This window comes from Dendronephthya gigantea, unplaced genomic scaffold (assembly GCF_004324835.1).
Source record: "Dendronephthya gigantea isolate DGI-Jeju-01 unplaced genomic scaffold, DenGig_1.0 000009F, whole genome shotgun sequence".
In the NCBI taxonomy this organism is placed as follows: Eukaryota; Metazoa; Cnidaria; class Anthozoa; order Malacalcyonacea; family Nephtheidae; genus Dendronephthya; species Dendronephthya gigantea.
Genome location: NW_021163019.1, coordinates 325,298 through 349,010, shown reverse-complemented (window position 1 = coordinate 349,010; position 23,713 = coordinate 325,298). Strand labels below are relative to the sequence as shown.

General features: G+C 36.6%; 1 protein-coding gene across 1 annotated transcript; it reads right to left on the bottom strand.

Moving 5' to 3' along the window:
- Positions 1-1,421: 1,421 nt before the first annotated feature.
- LOC114517702 lies at positions 1,422-12,124 on the bottom strand. Its single transcript, XM_028537498.1, has 11 exons — positions 11,617-12,124; positions 10,781-11,060; positions 9,130-9,400; positions 8,764-8,976; positions 8,585-8,695; positions 7,109-7,355; positions 6,690-7,035; positions 6,043-6,250; positions 4,472-4,758; positions 2,991-3,174; positions 1,422-2,345 (listed from the first exon to the last, which is right to left on the bottom strand). Exons 1-11 carry the CDS (start codon positions 12,059-12,061, stop codon positions 1,953-1,955), a joined length of 2,985 nt encoding a protein of 994 aa, XP_028393299.1. The 5' UTR covers positions 12,062-12,124; the 3' UTR covers positions 1,422-1,952.
- Between the last annotated feature and the right edge of the window lie 11,589 nt (positions 12,125-23,713).

Sequence of the window (23,713 nt, the reverse complement as noted above, 5' to 3'; positions counted from 1 at the left end):
GCAGTACACGAACAAAACGAAGAACCCCAAGGCTGGCTTGCTGGATGCGGCTGGGAAGCAGTTTGATATTGAATGAAGTGCAATATATTTAGGCAAGAATATGAGAAAAATTATAGCAAGAAAGGGATTTCTAGAATTAAATATGACATTTTTTATCGCTGATCATAAGGAATAGAGCCCGCAACTATTTGAATTCAGCACATGCGACATGCGACACTTGAAAAGACGGACGGATTATTGTTTTAGGGTCGAATCTAATGGGAATTGTATTCGACGCATGCAAAATACGACGTTTGAAACAGGCCCTAACAAAAATTAATAAAAAAACCCTAACTAAAAGATTAATTCATTTTTACAGCATGCAGCATGAAAAATCATCTGACTAGGACATGCATATGGTTGACTGACAACAATTCATAATTTATGTCAATGTATGATCAAAGACAAAGGAAAGGCGCCTGCCATCGAAAAATTGTAACATCGGGCATGAAATAATTGTATTTACGAACATACTACGATATATATTCCTTCTGCGAATAAAATTTCCCTCAAAAGTTGACGATAAAAAAAATCCACCCAAAGCTTTTCCAACCTGCGAGAATGTGCGTGCAGTGATGCATGGCCACCTGTTAATCTACAACATAATGGAGAACGGTGTTTGTTTTTTGCATTGCTGCAGCTGATTGACTGGGTTCTCTGCAAACGTATAATTCTGGTCAAAAACTTGTAATTTTATATTTTTAAATTTTTGCGCTAGGCCTGGCTCATTTATATCTTGCTCTAGGTCCAGGACAAAAAAAATTCTACCCCAAGCTTTGCCAACCTTCAAGAATGTGCGTGCAGTGATGCATGGCCACCTGTTAATCTATCGTTTTTGCATTGCTGATTGACTGGTTGTTTTGCAAACATATATAGTTGGACCCAAGAACTTGTAATTGTATGTATATATTTTTAAATGTTTGCGCTAGGCCTGTCTCATCCATTTCCTTTGATTCTTGTGCAAAATCAATTGCGTAAAGCCGTCACTGCATGCTTAGTTTTAAGAACCTTTTCCAGCAGACAATTTAGCGAAATATAAGAGAAAACATACTCCGAAAATAAACATCTTGTAAACTCAAGATATGAGTTGTTAAAAAACAACCTTGAATATTGTGTCTTGTTTTTTAACAACTCATATCTTGAGTTTACAAGATGTTTATTTTCGGAGTATGTTTTCTCTTATGCTTAGTTTTCCTTCCGCAGTTTTCCTTCATTCGGAAAAAAAACCAACTATAGTCTATACCCACCCACTTTATTTCTTTGAGGTATGTCGACGCACAGTGCATTACGATAATTAAAATGGGCCAGTGAATTATCGCTAAAAAGAAGTCGCAATGTTGATTTAATACAGTATATGAATGAAATCTCAAACTCGCATCGTGAAGAGGTGTATTTGTATTCTATTACATTTGTATCTTAAAATCGTTACCGAGGATAATCATTTCAGTAATTTACTGTTGTCAATATGTGTTCTATGTTTAATTAAACCTAGCTACTAAATAATCTATATATTCCTTCATTAAATAACCATATATACTATAACTTAATCTTTGGTACTGTTTTACAGCATTTACTAAAGTTGTTGTTTTTCACCTCAAATTTCCAGAGGCAAGTCTAAAAGCATTTGCGAAAGCGAAGATTTCAATAATGTATCCTTATACATTCATAATTACTGTCATTACTATGTGTCCTAGATCCATTTAATCAAGCAATCAACCCATGCTGACATATAGTTTAATCATCGATAATAATCTTTAATTTAACAGTTTTAATTAACATTTTTAAAGATTTCAGCTCGAAGTGTGCAAGGCAAGTCTGAAAATCTAAAAGCTAAAAGCTTAATAAAATTACATGCACCTATCTATTTCAATGAGTCAATTTCAATCCTTAATGGGAAAAAGATCCATGTATAATCAGGGTATTAAAGGAATGGGGTCTGTTTCCTCGTAAGCTAGACACGGTTGATAACGATAACCGGCATAGCCAAAGGCTTCAGGTCCAACAACTTTTAGAGCTCTTTCACTGCAAAGCAATGGCGGACTGGGCAAAACCACAACAGAAACTCGAAGACCATAACGTATTTCTTCGGTAGGTATGCTTTCGCCAGTTTCCGTATCAAGGATGGAAATAAGATCCGGGACTGTGGCTAATATTTCTTTCTTATCACCAGACGATATATTCTCTACTATGATATTTTCATTTTGAACAAAGACGCGCGCGGATAAGCCAGTATATTGAGATAGACCTTCCACACGAACTGTCCCTTTATTAAATCCACCATCCGTTTTCCTTTCAACATCAACTACCTACGAAATGTCATAACGATGAGTCATATGATAAAAAATGATGAATCCATGAAAAATTGCCAAGATGAGACTATAGCTACAGCATGGAGGAGACTACTTTTTGTACTTCATTATTTCTAAAAATATTTTCTAAAAATATTATATTTTTTAAATATAATATTGTTAGGAATACATTTCAATATAATCGATGGGTGAAAAAATATAGCTGACATTAAAAATAAGGCCAGTAGATACTACTATACAAATAAGAATGGTGAACTTCGAGAAGGCAAACTTTACCCAAATCAGTTTAGGAGGGAGTATCTGGGCACAGTTTTTACCTGTCATTCAAATTCGCAAATCTACCTTCATTATCTTGGGTCCAGAACAATTTGACGTCTTCACTCCCCGATCACCCCCCCCCCCCCCCACCCTCACCTTTTAAAATTTAAAACTCACGTATATAAGTTTCTTGCTTATATAATTTTTCATTGCGATTAAAAAGCACATAAATTTAAGGTATATATAACACATACTAATTTAAATATTGCAAAACTTGTTCTATCACCCGATGAATATCACAAAAAAGCCAAGCGAAGCTAAGCTTTTTAAGCATATAAAGTACGGGCATTTATTTATAAGTTTGCCGTGATCAATTTAGCTCACCTTTCCAGATATGAGCATTTTTCCGTTTTGTGCTTCCAGAACAGCTTCGATCGGACACCGCTTATCCCTCCGAGCCTGCTTTACAGCTTTCCCAAGACGCCATGCACGACTCATTGAGAACCTAACAGTATTTTCCGGTAGATCTTCAGCTTTTAGTGGCGCAACTGCTAGACCTGCAAAGCAGCTACAAATATAGCAATAATATTGGTTATTATTATATGGCAAGCGTCACTTCCGGTGAAATGGAGCTCGTGCAGTGATTGGCTGAGACGAATTTTCAGTGGCCCAATTTCAGCGGGGATATTCTGAATGAAAAAGGCACAAATAAGTGCTCAAGAGAAGATTTGATTGCTTTTGAAATTAATAAGACGTCTCCAGACAGTTTGGGAAAACTAAAGAATTAAATATTTTGTTTTTGTTTTTATCAAATGCGTACCAGGCTACCACGAATTAATGCATTTCGTGTTTGTTTCAAGTGTAAATACATGCCTTATACCATATAATAAACCTTTTATTAACCTCGCTTGCTCGGTCTTTAACGAGAAATATCGGACCTCGATCTTCTTGTATAAACCTCGCTCTTTGACCTCGGTCTGTTCAAAAAGACCTCGGTCCGATATTTCGCGGTAAAGACCTCGCGATCGGTTAATACGAAGTTATTAATTTCCGTTTCTTATAAACGTAATCGTACATCACTATAGTTGCCATGTCGCTTGATTTCACAATAAAAACTTCCGCCTCTTGAAGACACTGAGTTGATTTACTTTTCAATTATTATCTTAAAGGTTGTCTTATACAAAATAGTCACTTGCTTTTCACTTATTTGAATTCGATCAAAACGTTTTCATGATACGCAAGTTATTCTGAGCGAAAAAAGAACAGTGGGTTTTATTACCATAGTTACCAGTGAAAGGCACACCCAACTATATAGAAAACGGCTGGTTTCAAAACATGATAACTTCGAAATCTCGATGATAAAAAAAATGGAAATACTTTTAATTAGCCGTATTTATATTTGTCTAGGTATTGAACTAGAAACAACTATTCATCACCAGACAAAAACTAAAATATTGTAATAACAACGCCCTCTACTTGATCAAATCAAAGTTGGAGATGAATTGATTCCCTGTGTTGTTACTGCTACTATAGTCTTGGTGTCATGCTAGATGAAACATTCTCTTTTGATGAGCATATCAAACAAATTTGCAAATCATCGTTCTTTCATTTGCGGAACGTCTCTAGAATCCGGAAATACTTGACGAAAGACCAAGTTGAGATTATAATCCATGCCTTAATAACAGCAAAGTTGGATTATATTTAGTGATATTATTATTATTACTAAATATAAATGGAATACATTGTTTACTAGCTCTGCCAAGAAACCCTTTTAAAAATAATTCGATCAAAATGACAAATTGGCTGATTTCGAAAACTGTGATGATGCATGGTATAACCTTAACACTTACCCCAGAGAAACTTACCCCATTTTCGTTACGAGTAACTCTCTTAAATCGTTTTCCAGATCTTTTGCTGTCGGGGCATACGTCATTGCATCAAATGAAGTACTGGACCCAACAATCGCGGAAGGACAAGCCTGCAAACCGTGGATGTACGGAATAAACATATCCAACTCAGGAAAAGCCCGACCCATGCCATCACAATCCACAACAGGTAACCCAAGTTTTGCTCCAAGTATAAGAGGCTCGATCGAATTCATGCCACCAATTTCCGCACTCATGACTGCAACAATTTTCTTATCGGCCGGGATCTTAAAACAAATGAAAAAATGCTCAAGCTTCTCTTATAACCAGGTGCTTCATCAGATGACAAAAAGATCACGTCAGCTCTAAATGTAAGCTTATAATCAGGACAGAATTTTCGCAAAAGAACCCCCAGGCAAATAATATGCTCAATTTCATCCAAAATAAAGCCCCCTTGGGACCATTTTTTCCCCCTTGGGAATTCCTAATTCACATCCCGTTTAAAAGCAGACATATACTTAATTTCGAGATATATACTGAATCGAGAGAAATAAATAGAAATTTTAATAGGTAAGGGTAAATCGACTATGATTTTTGGCACTTCACTCGATGTTGGTAAACTCTAGAGGTTTAAAGGGTCTTAAATTTTGAGTGGAATTATACACACTTGACACTTCAAATTCAAGCCAGGAACTGTCGAAGGAAAAATGATGGCAAGCGTCACTTCCACTATAGGTCCTTCGGCAGGAATCGAACCTATAGATGACTCATTTTTCCTTCAACAGTTCCTGGCTTGAATTTGAAGTGTGTATAATTCTACTCGAAATTAATAACTTTTTATCAACCGAGCGCGAGGTCTTTTCCGAGAAATATCGGACCAAGGTCTTTTTGTACAGACCGAGCTCGATAAGCGTGTTTATTATATGGTATAAGGCATGTAGCCTATTTGCGCTTGAAACAAACAAGAAATGCATGAATTCGTATTAGTAGCCTGGTACGGATTTGATAAGACAAAAACAAAATATTGAATTATTTAGTTTACCTAAACTGTCTGGAGACGTCTTATTAATTTCAAAATCAATTAAATTTTCTCTTCTCAATTTACCCTCACCTATTCCCAGCATTACCATCTTGTCAGTTACCTCTGTAGCTCAGTGGCAAGAGCATTGTAGCGGCATCGCAAAAGCGTAGGTTCGATTCCTGCCGGAGGACCGATAATTGACTTATTTTTGCATCAACTGCTGTTCCTGGCTCGAATTTGAAGTGTGTATAATACCACTCGAAGTTAAGAAATTTTAATACCCTATATTATTTAGGACTGTTATATATATGAAACAGGATTTCCCACATTTTGATGGTACTTATATGGGCACTCGACGTCGCTTAGTAACAGCGCTCCCCCCTGTCAGTGCTAAAAACAATCAGAATCAGGAGCAATAGAGGAGGGGAGAGCACTATTTTTTTTTCAATTGTAGGGGAGAGCACTATTTGTTTTCTAATTGTAGCCTTCTAGGCTAAATAGCGTGCGTGACTGAGTCTCCCAGGTTTTAAATTAAGCATACGTCTCTTACCGCTTGTGAACTAAACTCAGGCATGTGCTTCACGTACTTTACTCCCCGTTTTGAAGTTGAAACCTCGACATCCTTTTCATCAGAAATGACTAAAGCTTGCACTTTTTCGGCGGCTGTTTCCAGTTCACAACCGCTAATTAATTTTTCAATCACAACCGATGGAGCTCCCATGAAAGCCACTGGCAGTATCAGGGCATTCTTTGGTAAACTCGAAAAAGAAAAAAATAATTAGTTGATTTAACGCAGAGATAAGTATGGGTACATTAAAAATATACATTGAGCGAAAACGTCATCAGGCATGAGCAGAATAGGAGCATTGCTCCCTGATTATAACGGCTTATTCGTTTCACGACCTTTATTTTTTTAATTACCTGCATGTAACTATATCAGGAAAATTATACCAAGGAACAACAAGGAAGGTTTCGTTTTAACCAATCACAAGGTTGTTTACATTTTCAGTTACCCAACCAGTAAGCATAAATTTTGACTACTTCCGGAAAAAGGTACATTAGTTCAGTTTGGAACTATCCAACTAGTTTAAAACGAAATTCCACCTTGTTCGAAGGAATTATTTTAGAACATAAATACACTAACGTTTGGGTTATCATTACATCTTTATATAAGATATTAGTGCAACAGCTTCATACCTGTCTGGATGAATCACTCGAATTTCCTTTCCAGATTTTAATATCGAAGTGGCGCTCAATTTTCCAAGATAGGGATTCCCACCGCCACCACAACCCAGTATACCCGCTCCTGTTGCGATGCAATCAACATCAAACTCATTCAATAACCACGCCCCACTAGATTCGATAAACGGATTCACATCGGTATCAGCTGCGCTTGAAGATGGTGCGGCACTGGCACCTTCTCCCTTCTCAACTATGTCTCCCAAAAGAGGTTGGACAGGATCGCCTTCTGCAGCAACGTGCTTGAAATCAGTATCGCCAGAACACACTAACAGGTCGGAACTTAAGTTATCATCAACAGAGTCTAAAAAACAGAAATTTATGAAATTTAAATTACGTATGCAGAAAATCAACAAAGACAGAATTTTTTTTTTTACCTGCAGCTAAATCTCCCACAGCCTTGACTTGGACACGAGCTGCTCCACCTTTGAGGTACGTTAACTGACTTTCAGATTTCTCTACTATTTCGACAGTTTCAGCTAAGGCGCCGTTCTCGATTGCTCTAGCGATGGCAAGAGATTGCGCTTCCTCCAAAGCCTTTTCACGAGTTTTTTTGGTTATGTCAACAACATGGTCGACTACACCACTTACCTGACTTAATGCTGCACCAACAGCATTGGCAACCTGAAAAAAATAATATAACGATTCCACAATCAAATTCAACACTTAATTTTGGCCTTCAGATATGGAAAAATGCAAACAGCGAAAAAACTGAGGGTGAATCAGTTAGTATTTCGTGGCACTCAAAGTGGGATTTCTTTCAAACGATTTAAGGGTTTAATTAAGGCCCGTTTCAGACGTCGAACTTTTCATGTGCCGAATCGAACCAAGACTTTAGAACCTAATGCATTAGTTACAATGTTACACTGTGTTATATAGTACAGTGAGACTTATCCGATTCTCTTATTTTGCAGGAATAAGATGCCAATTGGAAAAAAGCAAGAGATGGCTTGCATCCTTTCATTCCTTTGTTCTGAAATATTGAATTAGAGCAAAATGCAATGCATCATACACATGAGCTGCTCATTGATTATCGATTATGCCATATTGACTTGATTTTAACCTTTTTTTCTTACGGTTTAATAGTTATTCAAATAAATGAATACAAATAGTGACTAAACATTGTGTCTCAAATCGATAACAGCCTTTGTTAATTTCTAAAACCATTCCCCCAAAAGGGCTGTTTAATGGGGATAATTCAGGATTTATAATTGAGAGTGAATAAGTCCCGTTGTGAAAGTTCCTTTGGAACATGAAATCATTGTAACTGCAGTAAAAGAAAACCTACACCAGTTGGTAACTTAGCAACTATAATTTCTGAAATACAAGACTCAATATGTACTAAACATTGAAGTCCCAAAAATCCAGGAGGGAATGTTTTCGAAACGGGCTCAGATTTGAGCCTGGCCAGTGGTAACTACCATGGCCATTTAGGACCAATGTTTAGGACCATGTGACGTTAGCAGAGCTTCTGCGCACTGCGCAGAAGGCGAAGTCCGCCGTGTTTTTTGCTTGAAAAAGATGGCGGCGAAGTTACTGAAATTCGAGGAGCACTCCCTAAAGGAATTTTAGTATAGCCCAGTGAAAGCAACCCTATAAGATTAAGTCATAACGTCACTATGATGAGAGATTCGGTCGAATTCTCATAATTAATAATTGGATTAGCCGAAAAAAATCTTCTTTCGAGAAATTCATCTTGTAGAAAACCGCCTTTGTATATACGAAGGATTTTTTTTCGATTGTAACAAAAAGTCCAGGACACACAAATTTGATCTTGCATACACGATAAACTGATGATGTTGGTAGTTTAAAAGAGCTATCTTTTCCTATCGCACATTCGACTAAAAACGTACCTCAAAATGTTGCGGCTTCGCTACAGTTGACGATCCTTCCAGTGACTTACTGACATCAACGAGCACACTGCCACCTCCGACAAGAATCACCGGCTGACTTTCTGCTTTTACCTAAGGAGCAAAATCACCCTCAACAAAAAGCACTGTCGGGAGGGCATTAAGATTACATTGCTGTGTACCTTGACTTGGTCAATACTGTCCTCCAACAGTTCCCTTATGGCAGCAACAACAGCTGTAACCGAGGAACTATCAAGATGAGCCACTTTACTGGAGTCTCCGATACAACACAACCCTGCAGCGACTGCAAAGTCAGTTGTTGTGCAGGTCGTCCCACCATACACCAACGATTTTGTTAGCAGTTCATAACCGACACTTTCAGGCCCAATTTTAGGCTGTGAAAAATGTTAAGTAGCAATCATGACTGAGTGAAGTCTTCATTTCACTTCACTTCCACTTCACTTCAACCCCCACTTTCACTTCACTTCGCTTCATTCTGCATTAAAACTTACTGTGGACGAATACCAAAATTGTAGGAAGGATCCTACCTTCAGTTTTTCACCCGAAACAATTGATCCACCACCAAGCGCGAAACTAAACACATCGGGCATGCGAAAATTAGTCACAACACCACCACATCTCACTCTGGTCGAAGCAGGTCTTGGAAAACCGTTCATCAAAACGCCGACATCTGTAGTGGTACCGCCTATATCAACAACAATGGCGTCTTCGTTTCCAGATAAGAACGCAGCACCACGCATACTGTTCGTCGGGCCAGAAGAGAATGTCAAAACTGGAAATTGAGAACTTTTCTCCGCACTATAACATAAAGAAGCACACTTTATGTGAAAACAATTGTTAAAAGGACCAATTTTAAATTGGCTATTCATCACTTTTTGATGAATTCTATTTGGAAAAACAATCTAAAAATTGGTTAAAAAGGTTTTTAGTTATTTTAACAAAAACGTCCAATAAATGAATCTGATGTAGCTACCCATTGGTACTCTTTACAGTGTAGCCGTAGGCTATACATAAGTTAATTACGTGAGAGTTTAACTGAACAAGAATTTCGCATTAGGGCCTAATTCCACATGCGCTTTTTCTCGGCGAAATGCGAAATATTTCGCCTGTTTCTTTTGAATTTCGACCACTTGAATAAATTAATTCTGCTTCATTGCTCACAATTCAAAAGAAGCAGGCGAAATATTTCGCATTTCGCTTGAAAATTTAGCCCGTGGAATTAGGGCTTTAGAGGTTGCATGAGCAGTCTGATAGTCAATCACGGTAAATCACTGAAAATCGTCTCTACGCTATTGTTCCTGCGGTAGATCAACATGAATATATGAGTGGAGCAAGTAGGATCCCTGCAGTGAGTCCTAGATATTATTCTGGGATTATATTGATAAGCAAAATTCCTAAACTAAACTCCGCAGTTTAGGAATTTTGCTTGGCAATAATCTCCCAGTTTAGGAATTTTGCTTGGCAATATAATCCCTAGAATAATATCTAGGACTCACAGCAGGGATCCTACTTGCTCCAAAGAGGATTTAGTGACTTTAACTGCAACAACCCATCATTGTTTGAATGCCTGTATATGTCTGTATATGAACATGTTTCTTTTTAACTCAGTAGCATATCAGTAATCAAGAAATTTAGGCCTTGTATTTTTAAGTGACAATTACTCTAAAGCTGTATAATCATCCTTTAATCTTACAGAGTGAGTTTGGCAAATGTCCATATAAATATATACAAATATATATAGTACTAAATTCCTATTTCAAGTTTCAAAGATATATTCATTGGGCAATATATGTGTAATAGTGTATTCTTTTATTATTTGCATTGAGTATACAATACTGTATTTGCAGAGTGATGGCCGGTGCAAGTTTGACAAATCCATATTCTAATGTATATAGAACTAACTTTTTATTTCAAACTTGAAAGATATATTCATTTGCAATATGTGTAATAGTCTATCCTCTTATTCATTGCACTGAATATGTATATACAAATGTATATGGTACTAAATTTCCATTTCAAAGATATATTCATTTGGGAATATGTGTAATCTTCCATTTGATTGCAGACTTGCAGATCATGCAGTGCTCAGTGAGATTGGGAAAATGACATTATATCTTATGAAGTGTAAGAGAGGAAGTGTAAGAGTGATCAAATGGAAATCTACACTCTTTTAATTACCTTATAATTGTCCCATCATTCTGGGTAAAAAATATTGGACAGTTGAGACCAGCATCCTGAATTGCTTGAGTGAAAGCTGCGATGGCTGTTTTACTCAATGGCTTTAAACTTTCGTTCAAAATTGAAGAATTCTCCCTCTCCAAAAGTCCAAAGTTGGCAACCTGATGAGATAAGGTAAGACTTGCCTGAGGATATTCACTTTTGATAAGCTCGCCAACAGCAACCTCTTGGTCTTCACAAATTGAAGAAAATACTCCAGATACCACAATGTTCTTACTGCCTATAAGTGTATATAAATTAAAACATTCAGTTGTGCATCAGCACTATTGAAGACCATGCAATTAATTCTTGACCATCAGAGCTTATCCATATGGAGGGTTCTAGCTATAGCTACAATAATTGCCATTACCATATAAAATTGCTAAGTAAAATATTTGTATGTAGTGAAAGGGGGGGGGGGGTAAATATTGGTATTCAGTTGCAGATTCAATTAATAGGATTATCATATTTAACATCAGATTGATTTTTAGAACCTGTATACAATCATTGCTTGTAATTCATAGAATATCTTCATGCGATGCCAGACCAAGCTTTTTGGGCATACCATGCTTATGTTAAGAGTGTTAAGTTACCCACAAAGCCTGGAACAACATGTTGTTAATTAATAATGGTTTGTTTATATATGTAGACTATAGAGTCATGTGATAATTCATTGAGGTATGTCTAAGCACAACCCTGAAGGAACAACAGTACCGAAGATTAGCATTTCTATGCATTTTTGAGGATTATTCTGCATAAACATTATTTTGGCATTAATACGACTGATATGTGCGTACCTGTTTGTTTTATGCGAGTTACAATTTCTCGCACTTCATCGCGATTTATTGGCCTTATTTCCTCGCCGCTGAATTCGTATCCACCGTCAATATAATAATAACCGCCATCAACAACAGTGCGTAGATCGTCTGGAAAATCACAAAACGGAGGCAGCGCTCTTGTTGCTGGGCCACACAGTCTTACGACTGCAACGGCGGCCAAATTTTTGCGTTGTAACACGGCGTTTAAAAAGTGCGTTGTGCCAATATTAACACGACAAACTCGAATACTTCCGCCTTTGAAGTTGTAAGATAACTGTTGAAGAACGGTACTCAGGGCTTTTTTAACGCCATCCGTGATCGAAGATGTCGTAGGTTGTTTGCTTTTTGCGATAATTTTTCGATCACAAATTACGACTGCGTCAGTATTTGTGCCACCAACATCAATTCCGATATAAACTTTCATCTTTTCGATTTTCTGTCCTGCCACTTCTGGTTGTCGTTTCGTGGTAAAATGTCGTGCGTCGTGGGTAAGGTCGTGGACGAAAATTGCAGATAGCATTTATCTTAAAAGGCATCGTTGTTAATTGAGAATACTTTTTGGATATTTGGAGTATCATATTTCCAAGAGTTAATAATTATGGTCTTTAAGTGAGATCAACAACACCTATTCATTCATTTAACTTTGTCACAAACATGTGACATAATACAAAAACTAAGGGCATACAGTGTAGAGACATACAAAGAACACACAGTGGCTGGAATGTTATATGACAACTACACGATAATAAACAGGACAGATGCAAGACTTGTAACAGCAAGATCGACTTGCTACAGGAAAAACATGTAGATTTTCACCGTGACTTTTACTACGGCCCGGTTTACAGTTTACACGCCGCACGCGTCAAAGTTCTGTGATCACAGTTGCAATTTTGCATCGTTAGGTCCAAAGTTTTAATACTGAATACCAAATTTTGTACTGAATATTAACAAGTTAGTGTTAATTAGTGTTACAGTTCCCTCCAGTAATTTCAATAAATCCTTTAAAACTTGGGGTTTGTTGTTTGAAAATTACTACTGTGATCACAGAAAATTTGATAGTGTAAACCTGGTCTAACTACTGGTTTACAGTAATGAAAAAGTCCCTGTACAAGGTGGTTGTCTTTCAAGAAGTGGCAAGAAATGACAAATTGTTGATTGAACTTGTTTCTCAGCCGCTGTTGAAATCTTTATCAATAGACTATTCTTTACAAGTTCATGACGTGGTTTGTAGAATGGTACCATGTCAAAGAATTTACGTGAATCATTGAGATGAAATCATCGAATACCGGCAGAAAGTTTTTGTGGTATCACAGCAAATTGGTATACCTAAGGGCTGAACCGCTAAATTATATTTCGTCTAGTGAGCTCTTTCCGTGTCTTGGATTAAGCTAGTAGATTTTTTGCGATAGAAACTGAAGGACTGTTCAGAACGCTTACCCTCGGTCTCATAGACATCCCTCTAGGCCTTCGGCCTCGGGCTGTATATATATATATATATAAATGCCGATTCAATTTAGCCGACATTTTAATTATTCACGCATTTTACTCAAGTTAGGTTACCCGTATTTTCATTTTATTAAACGTTTTCTTACAACCTTTTTTTTGAACGAGTTATTCGAAATATTTTAATAACACGAAAAATCACGTTTTTTATTTTAAAAAAAATTCGGCTTAATGAGAATTTTTCTAAACTTCTTCAATTTTTCCCTATAGCAATCATTCTGAGCAACTTACTAGAAATCTAATGTAAATAATATGTCTTAAAGCAGAAAACTTTACGAGTCGACGATGATCAGCGACTTAATACCGAAATTTTCTTACATACGTGCACAAACGTGCACTACAGTACTTTACCCAAGACGCACGAATTTTCATACGACAATTAGCCAAACTCATTGGGCCCTTGAGACATGTCTGTCACCAAGTTCTTCAGAGGCCCTTAAGTCCTTAAAACGACAGACATGAAAATAAAAACTCTTATCAACTTACCTAGAAGAACGATTTTACGCCAGTGGTAGGTTATGCATTAGCAAAATTTCTTAGAGGCACTTTATTTTCAATATATTTTTATTTAATCTATGTTTTAACTGTGATTTACTCATTGTACTGACGTTTAAACTGATTAACCATTATTAGTCATAGCTCTTCGCTGAGATGAAAAGCTTTTACACAAATAAATGAAGCAAACTAAGTATGAATACAAACAAGCATTATTTTACGATCTTGCTTTTAGAAGAAGCTTCGCGATTCTCATATTTCCTAGGAAATATTACCCCCGGGGGGGGGAAATTTCCTAGGAAATATGGCCAGGGGGGGGCAAATTTTAGGGGGGGGATTTCCTGGGACACCGGTCTTATAGATGAGACTGGAGACTTTTAATTCTACATAATATTATAGGCTATACAGGGTGTCTCAAAAAAAACGAAAACTATTGAAATCAACCGTAACAATGTAATTGTTAGAGTTTGTATGCATGTTAATCGTTGTGTTATACCCGTAACTTTATACATCTGCAATATTTGCAGTTATGTAATTCATTTAAGTTTTTCTTAGGTTTTCATGGTGAACAATGCTAATGTTAGGTTATACGATTGTTTTGTTCGTCTTCAAAGAATGGATTGATAATAATGTAAGTTAGTACGAAAGATAATTTCGGTTACGCAAAAGTGTAATTCTGACGCTAATTCAAATGCAAGCGATTCAAGCGAGTATGTATTCTATTCTCAATACAGTACATGCCCTATGAAGGCGAACCAGGGAGGCGACATAATGGTTGATATTAACGAGGGATGTCGATGGCGATGGCTTGAAACCGGTTAAAATCATCTAGCAGCCATAAGGCTGAATTGCATGATTATGTACACAAAAGATATTCTAACAACTATTTACAACATTATTAAACGTTACAGGTTTTTCAATAACAATTAGTACATACAAGTAAAAAATATCAACTACGTATAAATTTATCAGACTAGATATTATAAATGTATCTCTAAATCTATTAGTATACGGTATTTTGGAGTGTTAAAAAGAATGTCGTTTCTAAGATTATATTTCGATGTCACCTTAGGAGGTAGTCAATTACGAAGTTTATCAGTGATCCTCGTCATTCAAAATTGAGTTAAAAGAGGCTAGATATGATCAAAATGATAAAGTCGATTTCTAGTATGTAGCCTTTTTTCAGTGTGGTAGTACATAAAATACTTCGAAGTCAGACCGATGTACTCGAACAAATCGGACCCGCTGTTTTCGTGCTGACGGATCTTTAGAAAAACAATGCATGCTAATACCTCGTGTGTCGCCACTATTTGTGCAAGACTTCTTATTTGGCCCTCCATGCAGCAAGACAAAATACCTAGAATTTCTCTTTTTTCCCTCATTTGCACATAAATGATATTTGTCCTCCATATCCGCGTCATTTTGGGGGAAAAATCTGACAAACTTCCCTTGTTTTTTAAAAACAGGAATGAGTTTACAAAGTAGCTCGAAGTGTGTGTAAATACGAGATATGGAGCTACCCACAGCGGGGCTTTCCAACATTAAGTATCAAAAACGCAGAGAGAGTGAAAAGAGCAACTCAGGGTGTTCAAAAAGTTCACATCTACAGTAAAGACCAGAGTATTCCAAAGCAATGGAAAAAGTTCTTGAGCTGTGGGGACAATAAGGAGTCATTGGTCGTGTTTTTGCGCGAGCACTGGACTGACTGGAGTACCTACTGCTCGTCCCTAATGAAGAGTTTGGAGTCCTTTTACGTAACTTTAACAGACAAATGTTATTTGCTTCTCTCTGGCCCATCCTAAAGCGATACCATTCAAAGAAAAGAGGTTGCAGACCTTACATCTGATCACGAGGAAGCCGATACACGACTACTACTTCACTCAAGGCATGCAGCCGACGCACATAATCACATTAGAATCAAGTCGCCAAATACTGATGTAATTGTACTCTGTGTAGCAATGCAAAAAACTATTGACAAGAAGCTCTACCTGATGACAGGAAATGCGAACACATTTCGTGTTATAGATATTACTGTTATCTCAGACTCACTTGGAGAGGACTTACGTACATCCCTGCTGGGATTCCACGCATTTTCAGGTATTTTATCTTTATTGATATGAGCGAAGAGAGCTTTTAAAAAATATTTTTTGTATACGCAGGTGTGACACAACAAGTGCGTTCCTTGGCAAAGGGAAGCTGAAACCATGAAAGATTCTCATGGAACATCTAGAATTTAGTGCAGCATTCTCTAGGCGTGGTCACCTGCCCATCGATGGTGACCTGGTAAAACTATTTAATAAATTTGTATGCTTACCATATGGCGATGACGTCTCAAACAGTGTTGATGAGTGTAGGTACAACCTTTTCAAAGCGGGCAAGTGCTCTGATGAAGACCTTCCACCAAATAGTGACTGCCTAGACCATCATATTGCAAGATCGAACTACCAAGCTGCTTTTTGGAATCGTTGTTTATCGCCAATGTTGCTGCTTCCTCCTGCTGTAGGCAACGGATGGCAATTAGAATCAGATGGGCAATTACAAGTTTTATGAATGACCCGACCATCTGCTCCAGACTCACTAGAATTTGTGCAGAGCGAATGTAAGATGGGATGTAAGACCAAAAGATGCTCTTGTTTAAAATCTGAACTCAAATGTACAGAAGTGTGTTCCTGCTCAGAGTGCCACAACAAACCAAAAGTAATGGATGAACAAAATAACAGCAGAGTTTCAGAGGTGCCAACAAGCATATTTGTATTCAGTAAGTTGAGATTTATAAATTTGAGACGTTTTTAAGTAGACCCCGTAAAGTTTTTTTGTTTTTTTTATTTTCTGAACGAAACTAAACACAATTATTAGAGACCGGCCTTTAGTTTGACGTTATTAACGGCAAAAGCCAAAGTTCGTGTTTTAACTCGACTATATTTAAGTGTGCAACAATTTCGCGCGCAATAGGCTATTTCTGATGTATTTAGAAAAGCAGCTATTCAGCTTTGCCGTATGTGTTTCACGTTCACTGTATAAAATTTGATGCTTGAACGGATGATGAGGTGGTAAACAAAAGAGAATTTAAGGTTGGTTATAAAGTGGTTCTAATCATCATAATTTATTTAAGAAATAAACTATTAAAATTGCTTTGTGGCTTTACAATCCTATACGAAACGAGGATAAGTGGCAATTCCGGACTCCATAATTCAATTTAGCCCGTATTCAAATAAGGAAACTTTTGTGCTGAGAATTTTATCTGAAGCTCTATCAATTCAAATCGTGCTTGTAATCTCAAAGTCATATATCATTGTTTATACCATCACTACCACAATAGTTTGATAAACTTCTTCTGAGTCAGGAACAAATGTAGGTACTATTTCACTCATAATCTTGTATTTTCAGGGATTAAATGGTCAACAATGGTATGGTCAGCAGGCATCTCGAGCTGTCGATCAAGCCATCGGTCGTGCATTACGTCATAAAGAAGATTATGGAGCCATACTCTTTTGTGACGAGAGGTGTGTTTCTTAAACTTTAACATGGTCCAACAAACTTTGGATGAGAATGGACCAATTACATAATAGACCAACTTTTGATTTATGTGACAAAAAAGGAATTTCCGAAAAGTGCATACAAAACTTAGTAAGATTGCCAAGTTTGGCTGTGAAATATTGTAAAGTACCGAAGATATAGCCATGCGAAGTTGGTGAATTTTGTATACTTTTGTATTACGACCGAACGTGTGTAACTAAATTAGTTACACGCTTCCGGCCGTAGTAGAAATGTATACAAAATTGGCAACTTCGGATGGCTATATATTTCGTACTACTTGAGATTTTGCAACCAAACTTGGCAATTTAACTAACTTTGGTATGCTCTTTTTAGCTGTGGTTATTTATTTCCTGCTTGTCACCTAGATCTGAAGTTAGTCTATTATGCAAGTGGTCCATTACCGAAAACTCTGCCAAATGACCCTGCATATCCGTTCTAATCTGATACCCAGCTTCTGGTCTACGGGTACAGTAGCCTTATTTTGTTCAACGAATTTCCATCGGACTTCACATCTAAAATGCGTTTCCAGTAGTCAGACTTTGACCTGTTGGGGCGAACAAGATTTTTATTATAAAACATGTAAACAGCTTGTATTTCTATTGAGCAAAATAAGGCTACCCATATCCGTTGACTGCTTCAGGGTAAATTAAACTTTTAATATTTTGTGGGAGGGACGTCTTCAGTGAAAACGTGACTTTTCAGTCTCATTTTCTTAAATAATGAATGTCTAAACTGTCAATATCTAAACTGTTATAATCATGATTAGTCCTTGCACCCCCAAACCAGGTCGCTGACTCAATGTCTCGCTTGCTCACCAAAACTCGCGTGCGCAAAAGTATTAATTATCCACGTCAACAAAAGACCGCTCACTTGTCGAAATTTTTCGAGAGGCTCACATTTCGCGAATAGTTCGTTGCAAATTGTTTTCAAAAGCGCGTTGTTATATTGTGGTTGAATATTCTATATTGAAATTATCGAGAAAATATGTAAGTATATTTTAAGATTTTACGATTTCGGGTAAAAACACTGTGGTTTATTACATATATTTTTTTGTCTTAGTTTATTTTGCGTATTATTAAGTGGCTTAATATATAAAATATAAAGGGAGAAACGTGTTTCCACAGTTCTGCTTGTGTTTTGGAAGGAAGAGAATTTAGTTCACTTTCGAAAGCGAGGAAGTAAACTGGACGTTTTTATATTTGATTTAAGAGTGGAAATCCAAACCATACTAAAATATGGCAGCTTAGCGCAAAGAATACGCGTGCTAACTCATGCAGCTGTTTTGCTGCTGGCAGCCAATCGAGAAATTAACTTAAAGCGCCGCGATTTAATTCGCCCTGATTTGAACAAACAATATGGATCATTGTGTAACCCATCTGTCGCCATTTCTACCAACTTATTGGGCGATGATCTTAGCAAGGAAGTAGAGGAGGTGAGCAAATCTTATAAGCTTGGCAGTAAAGTCACTTCCGCACCACGTTTTGAGCCCTATAAAGTGTCCAGTGGACGAGGTATACGTGGACGTAGTCGATTTCATCAGAGTGCAGGACGCGGAAGAGCGAGGTCTTTTTTAGGCGGCGGCCGGGGGCTCACCCGTCCCCCATCCTCAATGTCCAAGACCAGCAAGAGTCAGTAGGAGTGACAAAACAGGTAGGTCAACGTTCTATTTCTTCTATCATTACCAATCAACCCACTTTTTCAGCTGGGGTTTAAAGCATTGTGTCAAGGCATGGACAGAAATTACTTCAGATCCATTTGTTTTGGATGCTGTTACACATTGCCACATTGAATTTATTCTTTACCTGACTCAGCCATTAGTAAATCTAGACCTTATTTTACTTTTAATTTAACGGAGCAAGAACTAATTGATTCTGAGATTGCCAAGTTCTTACAGAAAGGGATAATTAAGCAGTCCTTTTCAGAACCTGACCAAGTTGTTTCACCTATCTTTATTACCCCCAAGAAAGATGGATCTTCTAGAGTCATCTTCAATCTTAAAGGTTTAAATGAATATGTGTCCTATCATCATTTTAAGATGGATACTTTGGACACTGCTATTAAGCTCATGAGACTGGGTTGTTTCATGACTTCCATTGATCTAAAGGATGCTTATTATTCTATTCCGATTGCACCTGAATGTCAAAAATACCTGAAATTTATTTGGAAGGAAACACTTTATTGTTTTACTTGTTTACCTATGGGTTTATCTAGTAGTCCTAGAATATTCACTAAGGTTATGAAGCCGGTTTTTGCCACGTTACGGACCCAATTTTACATTACGTCGACAACTTTTTTTCTCGACTATTCCTGGCTTGAATTTGGGATGCATGAGTAGAACTTAATATATTATACGTACTATAAAACTTTATATAAACGTAATTGATTTACCTTCTGAATCAACCTGTTCTTTTATTTGGTGAGGTTACAGACTTTTACCACTTCAAGTCCCATACATTAATACAAAAAACCTTTTTTAGTGCTGGTAGTGTCCGGTGTTCATTTGACTACGCAAACGCGTCTCAAGTATCGAAGTATTCTGAGGTAAAAAATTTTTCATTATCAATTGAAAAATAAGTTTGCTTTTTATTAGTTCTATTACGTTTTGATTTCTTAAACAGTTAGGCAATTTTAGGTTGTATTCTAAATTAACGCATTAATATAATTCGTGACTCCAAACAAAGGAAATTACCCCAATCGATGTTGTAAAATCCATGAATTCTAGCAGGTAGTAGGCTATGGTTATGAGATATTGAAATGACACAAGTTATTATTTCGAAGGCGCGTCTTTGCTGTTTGAGTTTGAGAAGTCAGTTTCAGCTCTCCACTTAATTCGGACATCAGAATTGTTTTAAATTACCTCAAGACACGTTGAGACTTTGAAACTGATAAAGTCGCTTCTCTCGTATCTCCTATTACAATCTTAACATTGCTCGTTCAGCTGAATATGACGCCAATGATGCAGTGTTTATTTGAAATTTACCATTTCAGTTTTTACTCTTCTTTGACATGGAGTATTCCTATGATTGGTAAGATTTTATTTCTTTACGATTTCAGTCTTTAAAGAGCCTAGTTGGATGGTTTTTTGAACCATTTTTCGAACAACATTTAGATTTTAGGTTCGCAATGCATCTAAATGAATATGAACATTGTTTATCTTCAGAAGCTTCAAGCTTTATATTGAAAACTGGCACGTGCAAAGGACGCCGGAGTTAACGCCAGAACAGGCGTCTTGTTAGGTATTTGTTTGAAAAATTATAAAAATGAAATGATGATCTGCTCTGAAGTAAATAGTCATGCCGACTCATGCAGAGCCTGAGCAGAAATGTTTCTAAACTTCCCAGCAATGCACTAAAACACTTATTTTGATTAGCTACTGGTACTGGTTTTCATATAATATACATAATTCCCAAAAAAATTGGAATAATGATACCCACATTTACTTGCATGTTGTTTGCAGGTTGTAGCAATTACTGTTTTCAAAGCAAAATATGACAAAACACTTTTTTGGCTTATTAGGCTCAATCACATCATGTGCTATTTAAAGTAGAATAATTGAGAAATGTAGTAAACCTGAGAGTCAAAGGCCAAGTACTGTAGCTTTATGATTTGCAGAAGAATTACACTCCACTCCTTTATAAATATTGGAAAATGTCATATTTTTATTAAACTTATTTAATCTCATTATTCTCATATGTAAATTAAAAACCTTTATGCATATGAAAACTATACCTTTCGCAAAATCGACGTCTAGTGCTTTTTTGCGTCACGCTTTTTTTGAATTTTCTTTAAATAAACCTTGCGAAGCTTTGAGATTCTTACAGACTCAACAGTGAAACATTTTGCCTTCCGCAGAAATCTTTAAAACAGCACAGGCTTGGCAACAGAACTCTCAGTTAAGACAAAGGTCCACTGATCTGAAAATCACTGGATAACTCATGTTTATGACTTAAATGTCTTTACTCAGTCGCGACCTCATTACTTATTTGTTGGTACAGTTAAAGCTAAGAGGGGCAAATACAGACTATAATTTTCATCCAGTGAATAGGTAAACGTTAAGTTTTCAAATTCGAAGAAAACAATTAATAACCATGAGCAAAAATAATTAATGTTTCATTTTAAAACTCCAGGAACAACAAATAAGAAAAAAAGACATAAGAAAAAAAATGAAACGAAGAAGTTGAGTAAAAAGTCTGCCAAAGCTTGAACTACAACTGGGACGTAGATAAATCCGATCACATACACATTTCAAATACTTGTATATTTTGCACCATTACACATTGCGACGACGAAAAATAATAAAAAAAACAAAAACAAAACAAAAACCGAGGCGAATTTTCAACTCCGTCAATGACGCCGGAGTAATAAAATTACTTTAAGGCTAAATTAAAGGCTGAATTACGTAATTTTTACAGTTAATCAATCATTAAAATTATAGCTATATAACTATTGCTGAGAAACATTAAGATTATTGATATAAGTTAATGAAATAATTTCATTTATAAAATAAAATCGAACAGAGAGGCTATAACTATTGAGTTTAATTTCTTCAGGTATAATAATAACTATATAGCTCTTCTCCAGCCGTTCCAAATTGTTTTTCAAGTATTGAGGTAGCGCATTGTAAAAAACCGGGACATAGTCAATGACTGATCTAATGCATGATATGTAGAAGGAAGCCAGAGCTTTACACGGAACACTTGCGCCTTTAAGTTGCTCAAGTAAATCACAAGTAAATAGGGTCTTTTATTAACCTTTTTGACGACTTCGTCTATGTGAGGTTTCCATGTTAAAGTATTATTAATGGTGAGACCCAAGAGTTTGATTTTATTAACAACTTCTAACTCTTTTCCATTGAATACAATTGGATCGAAAGGTCTCTGATATCCAATTGATGACGCTATATGCACTGTTAATTTTATGGTGTTGATTTAGCACCAAAAATGGTGCTAAACAAAAAGGTACAAAATGACACGGTTTCGAGTGTCATTTTAACACCGCCCTTTGAGGTGTCAATTCAGCACTTCGGTAGGTGCTAAAATAGCACCACTTTTTGGCGTCATAATAACACGAATACAAAGAAATAAGTGCTAAAATAGCACTACATTTGGGGTCAAATTGGGTGAATTTTGGAGTTGTTTTAACACTTTCATTTTGTGCTAAAAAGCTCTTTGGGTACTAGTTTTGCTTATAAAGCACCCCTATTCTAAAATTGTACAGGTATTCTTCTAAATTCTGCATCACAAAAGGCACACAAATCAGTATCACATCATAAATATTTATTTCGTTTTCGCTTATTTACATCTATTTCTTTCGTTTAAATATACAAATGTTCATATCTTTCATAATCCTCTGTACTGAAATACGCTTCTTCGCCTCCTGCGTTTTCCTCAATAAGATGACCTCAAACAGAGCGTACACATTCGAGACGCCAGCTGGATACTCCATGTTAAAGACGTAAAAACTACCGAGCAGGAGCACCAATGCCATGGTTATCCGGTCGCGGTTTCCAACTGATAATTGCAGCCATATTTGCCCTTCAACTGCAATAAATAGCGGATCCAATTGCGCAAGATCCCCGGAACCAATCAGCCTTGGGAATGTTGTCTTCTTTATCTCTGCGTCAATCATGTCATCGTCCTGCAAATATAAGACACCCCAGCTATAGTACCGTGTTTTTCTAGCCTTGTTGATACTACAAGTTCATTTCACAGTAGGAAAAATGTCTTGTTTAAAACACCGAAATGAAGAATGCAATCATCTTGTATTTCAAGGTATATAATTGAAAACAAGACAAGTGATTAAGACTGTCAATTTTTGCCCATACTTCAAAGTAATAACCAACATTCTGTCTGGAAATGACAACTGAACATGACTTTTTGAAGCATTAAAACATAGCTTATAGCCAGTATGCTGTAACATATTAAAAATACATATATATTTTAGAAAATACTTACAGTACAAACTTTGAAAAATAACATGTCTGCTGCCTTCTCTTTCAACATATCTTGCAACATCAAAGCTGCCACAGTGCTCTTTATTTCTGCCAGATGAAATTAAAATACTGATAAACTCTCTGCCCTTTAAAAACACTAATACAGTGAATAATCACTTGTAAACCATACAAGTCAAGACTACTAAAGAAAGTGTTTCAGTGCAAGTTGAGAATAAGCTGGAGGAAAATTTGAGAAAATGGAAATTGCCAACTACATGTAAACCAGAAACTTAGGGTTAATTGACCAACATACATACCCGATTCTTTATCTGGGTCATCCACCAGTGCCCTCTCCACTCTCTCCTTAAGGGTTTTTATGCTTCTCTTGCTGTAACACTTTGAAGCATACTCGATTACCTTTCCTTCCAACAACTTTAAGTGGCTTGCCATTTCCCGCACTAATTTTTGGTCAGACAAAACCCTTCCAAACTCTGCCTTTACCTATAAAAGAGTGATCAATAATTAATAAACATGATAATGTTTAAAGACCAAGTATCTTCACACAGAAGAATGAAAGTTAACTTCAATCTTTCATTCCAACTTGTCAAC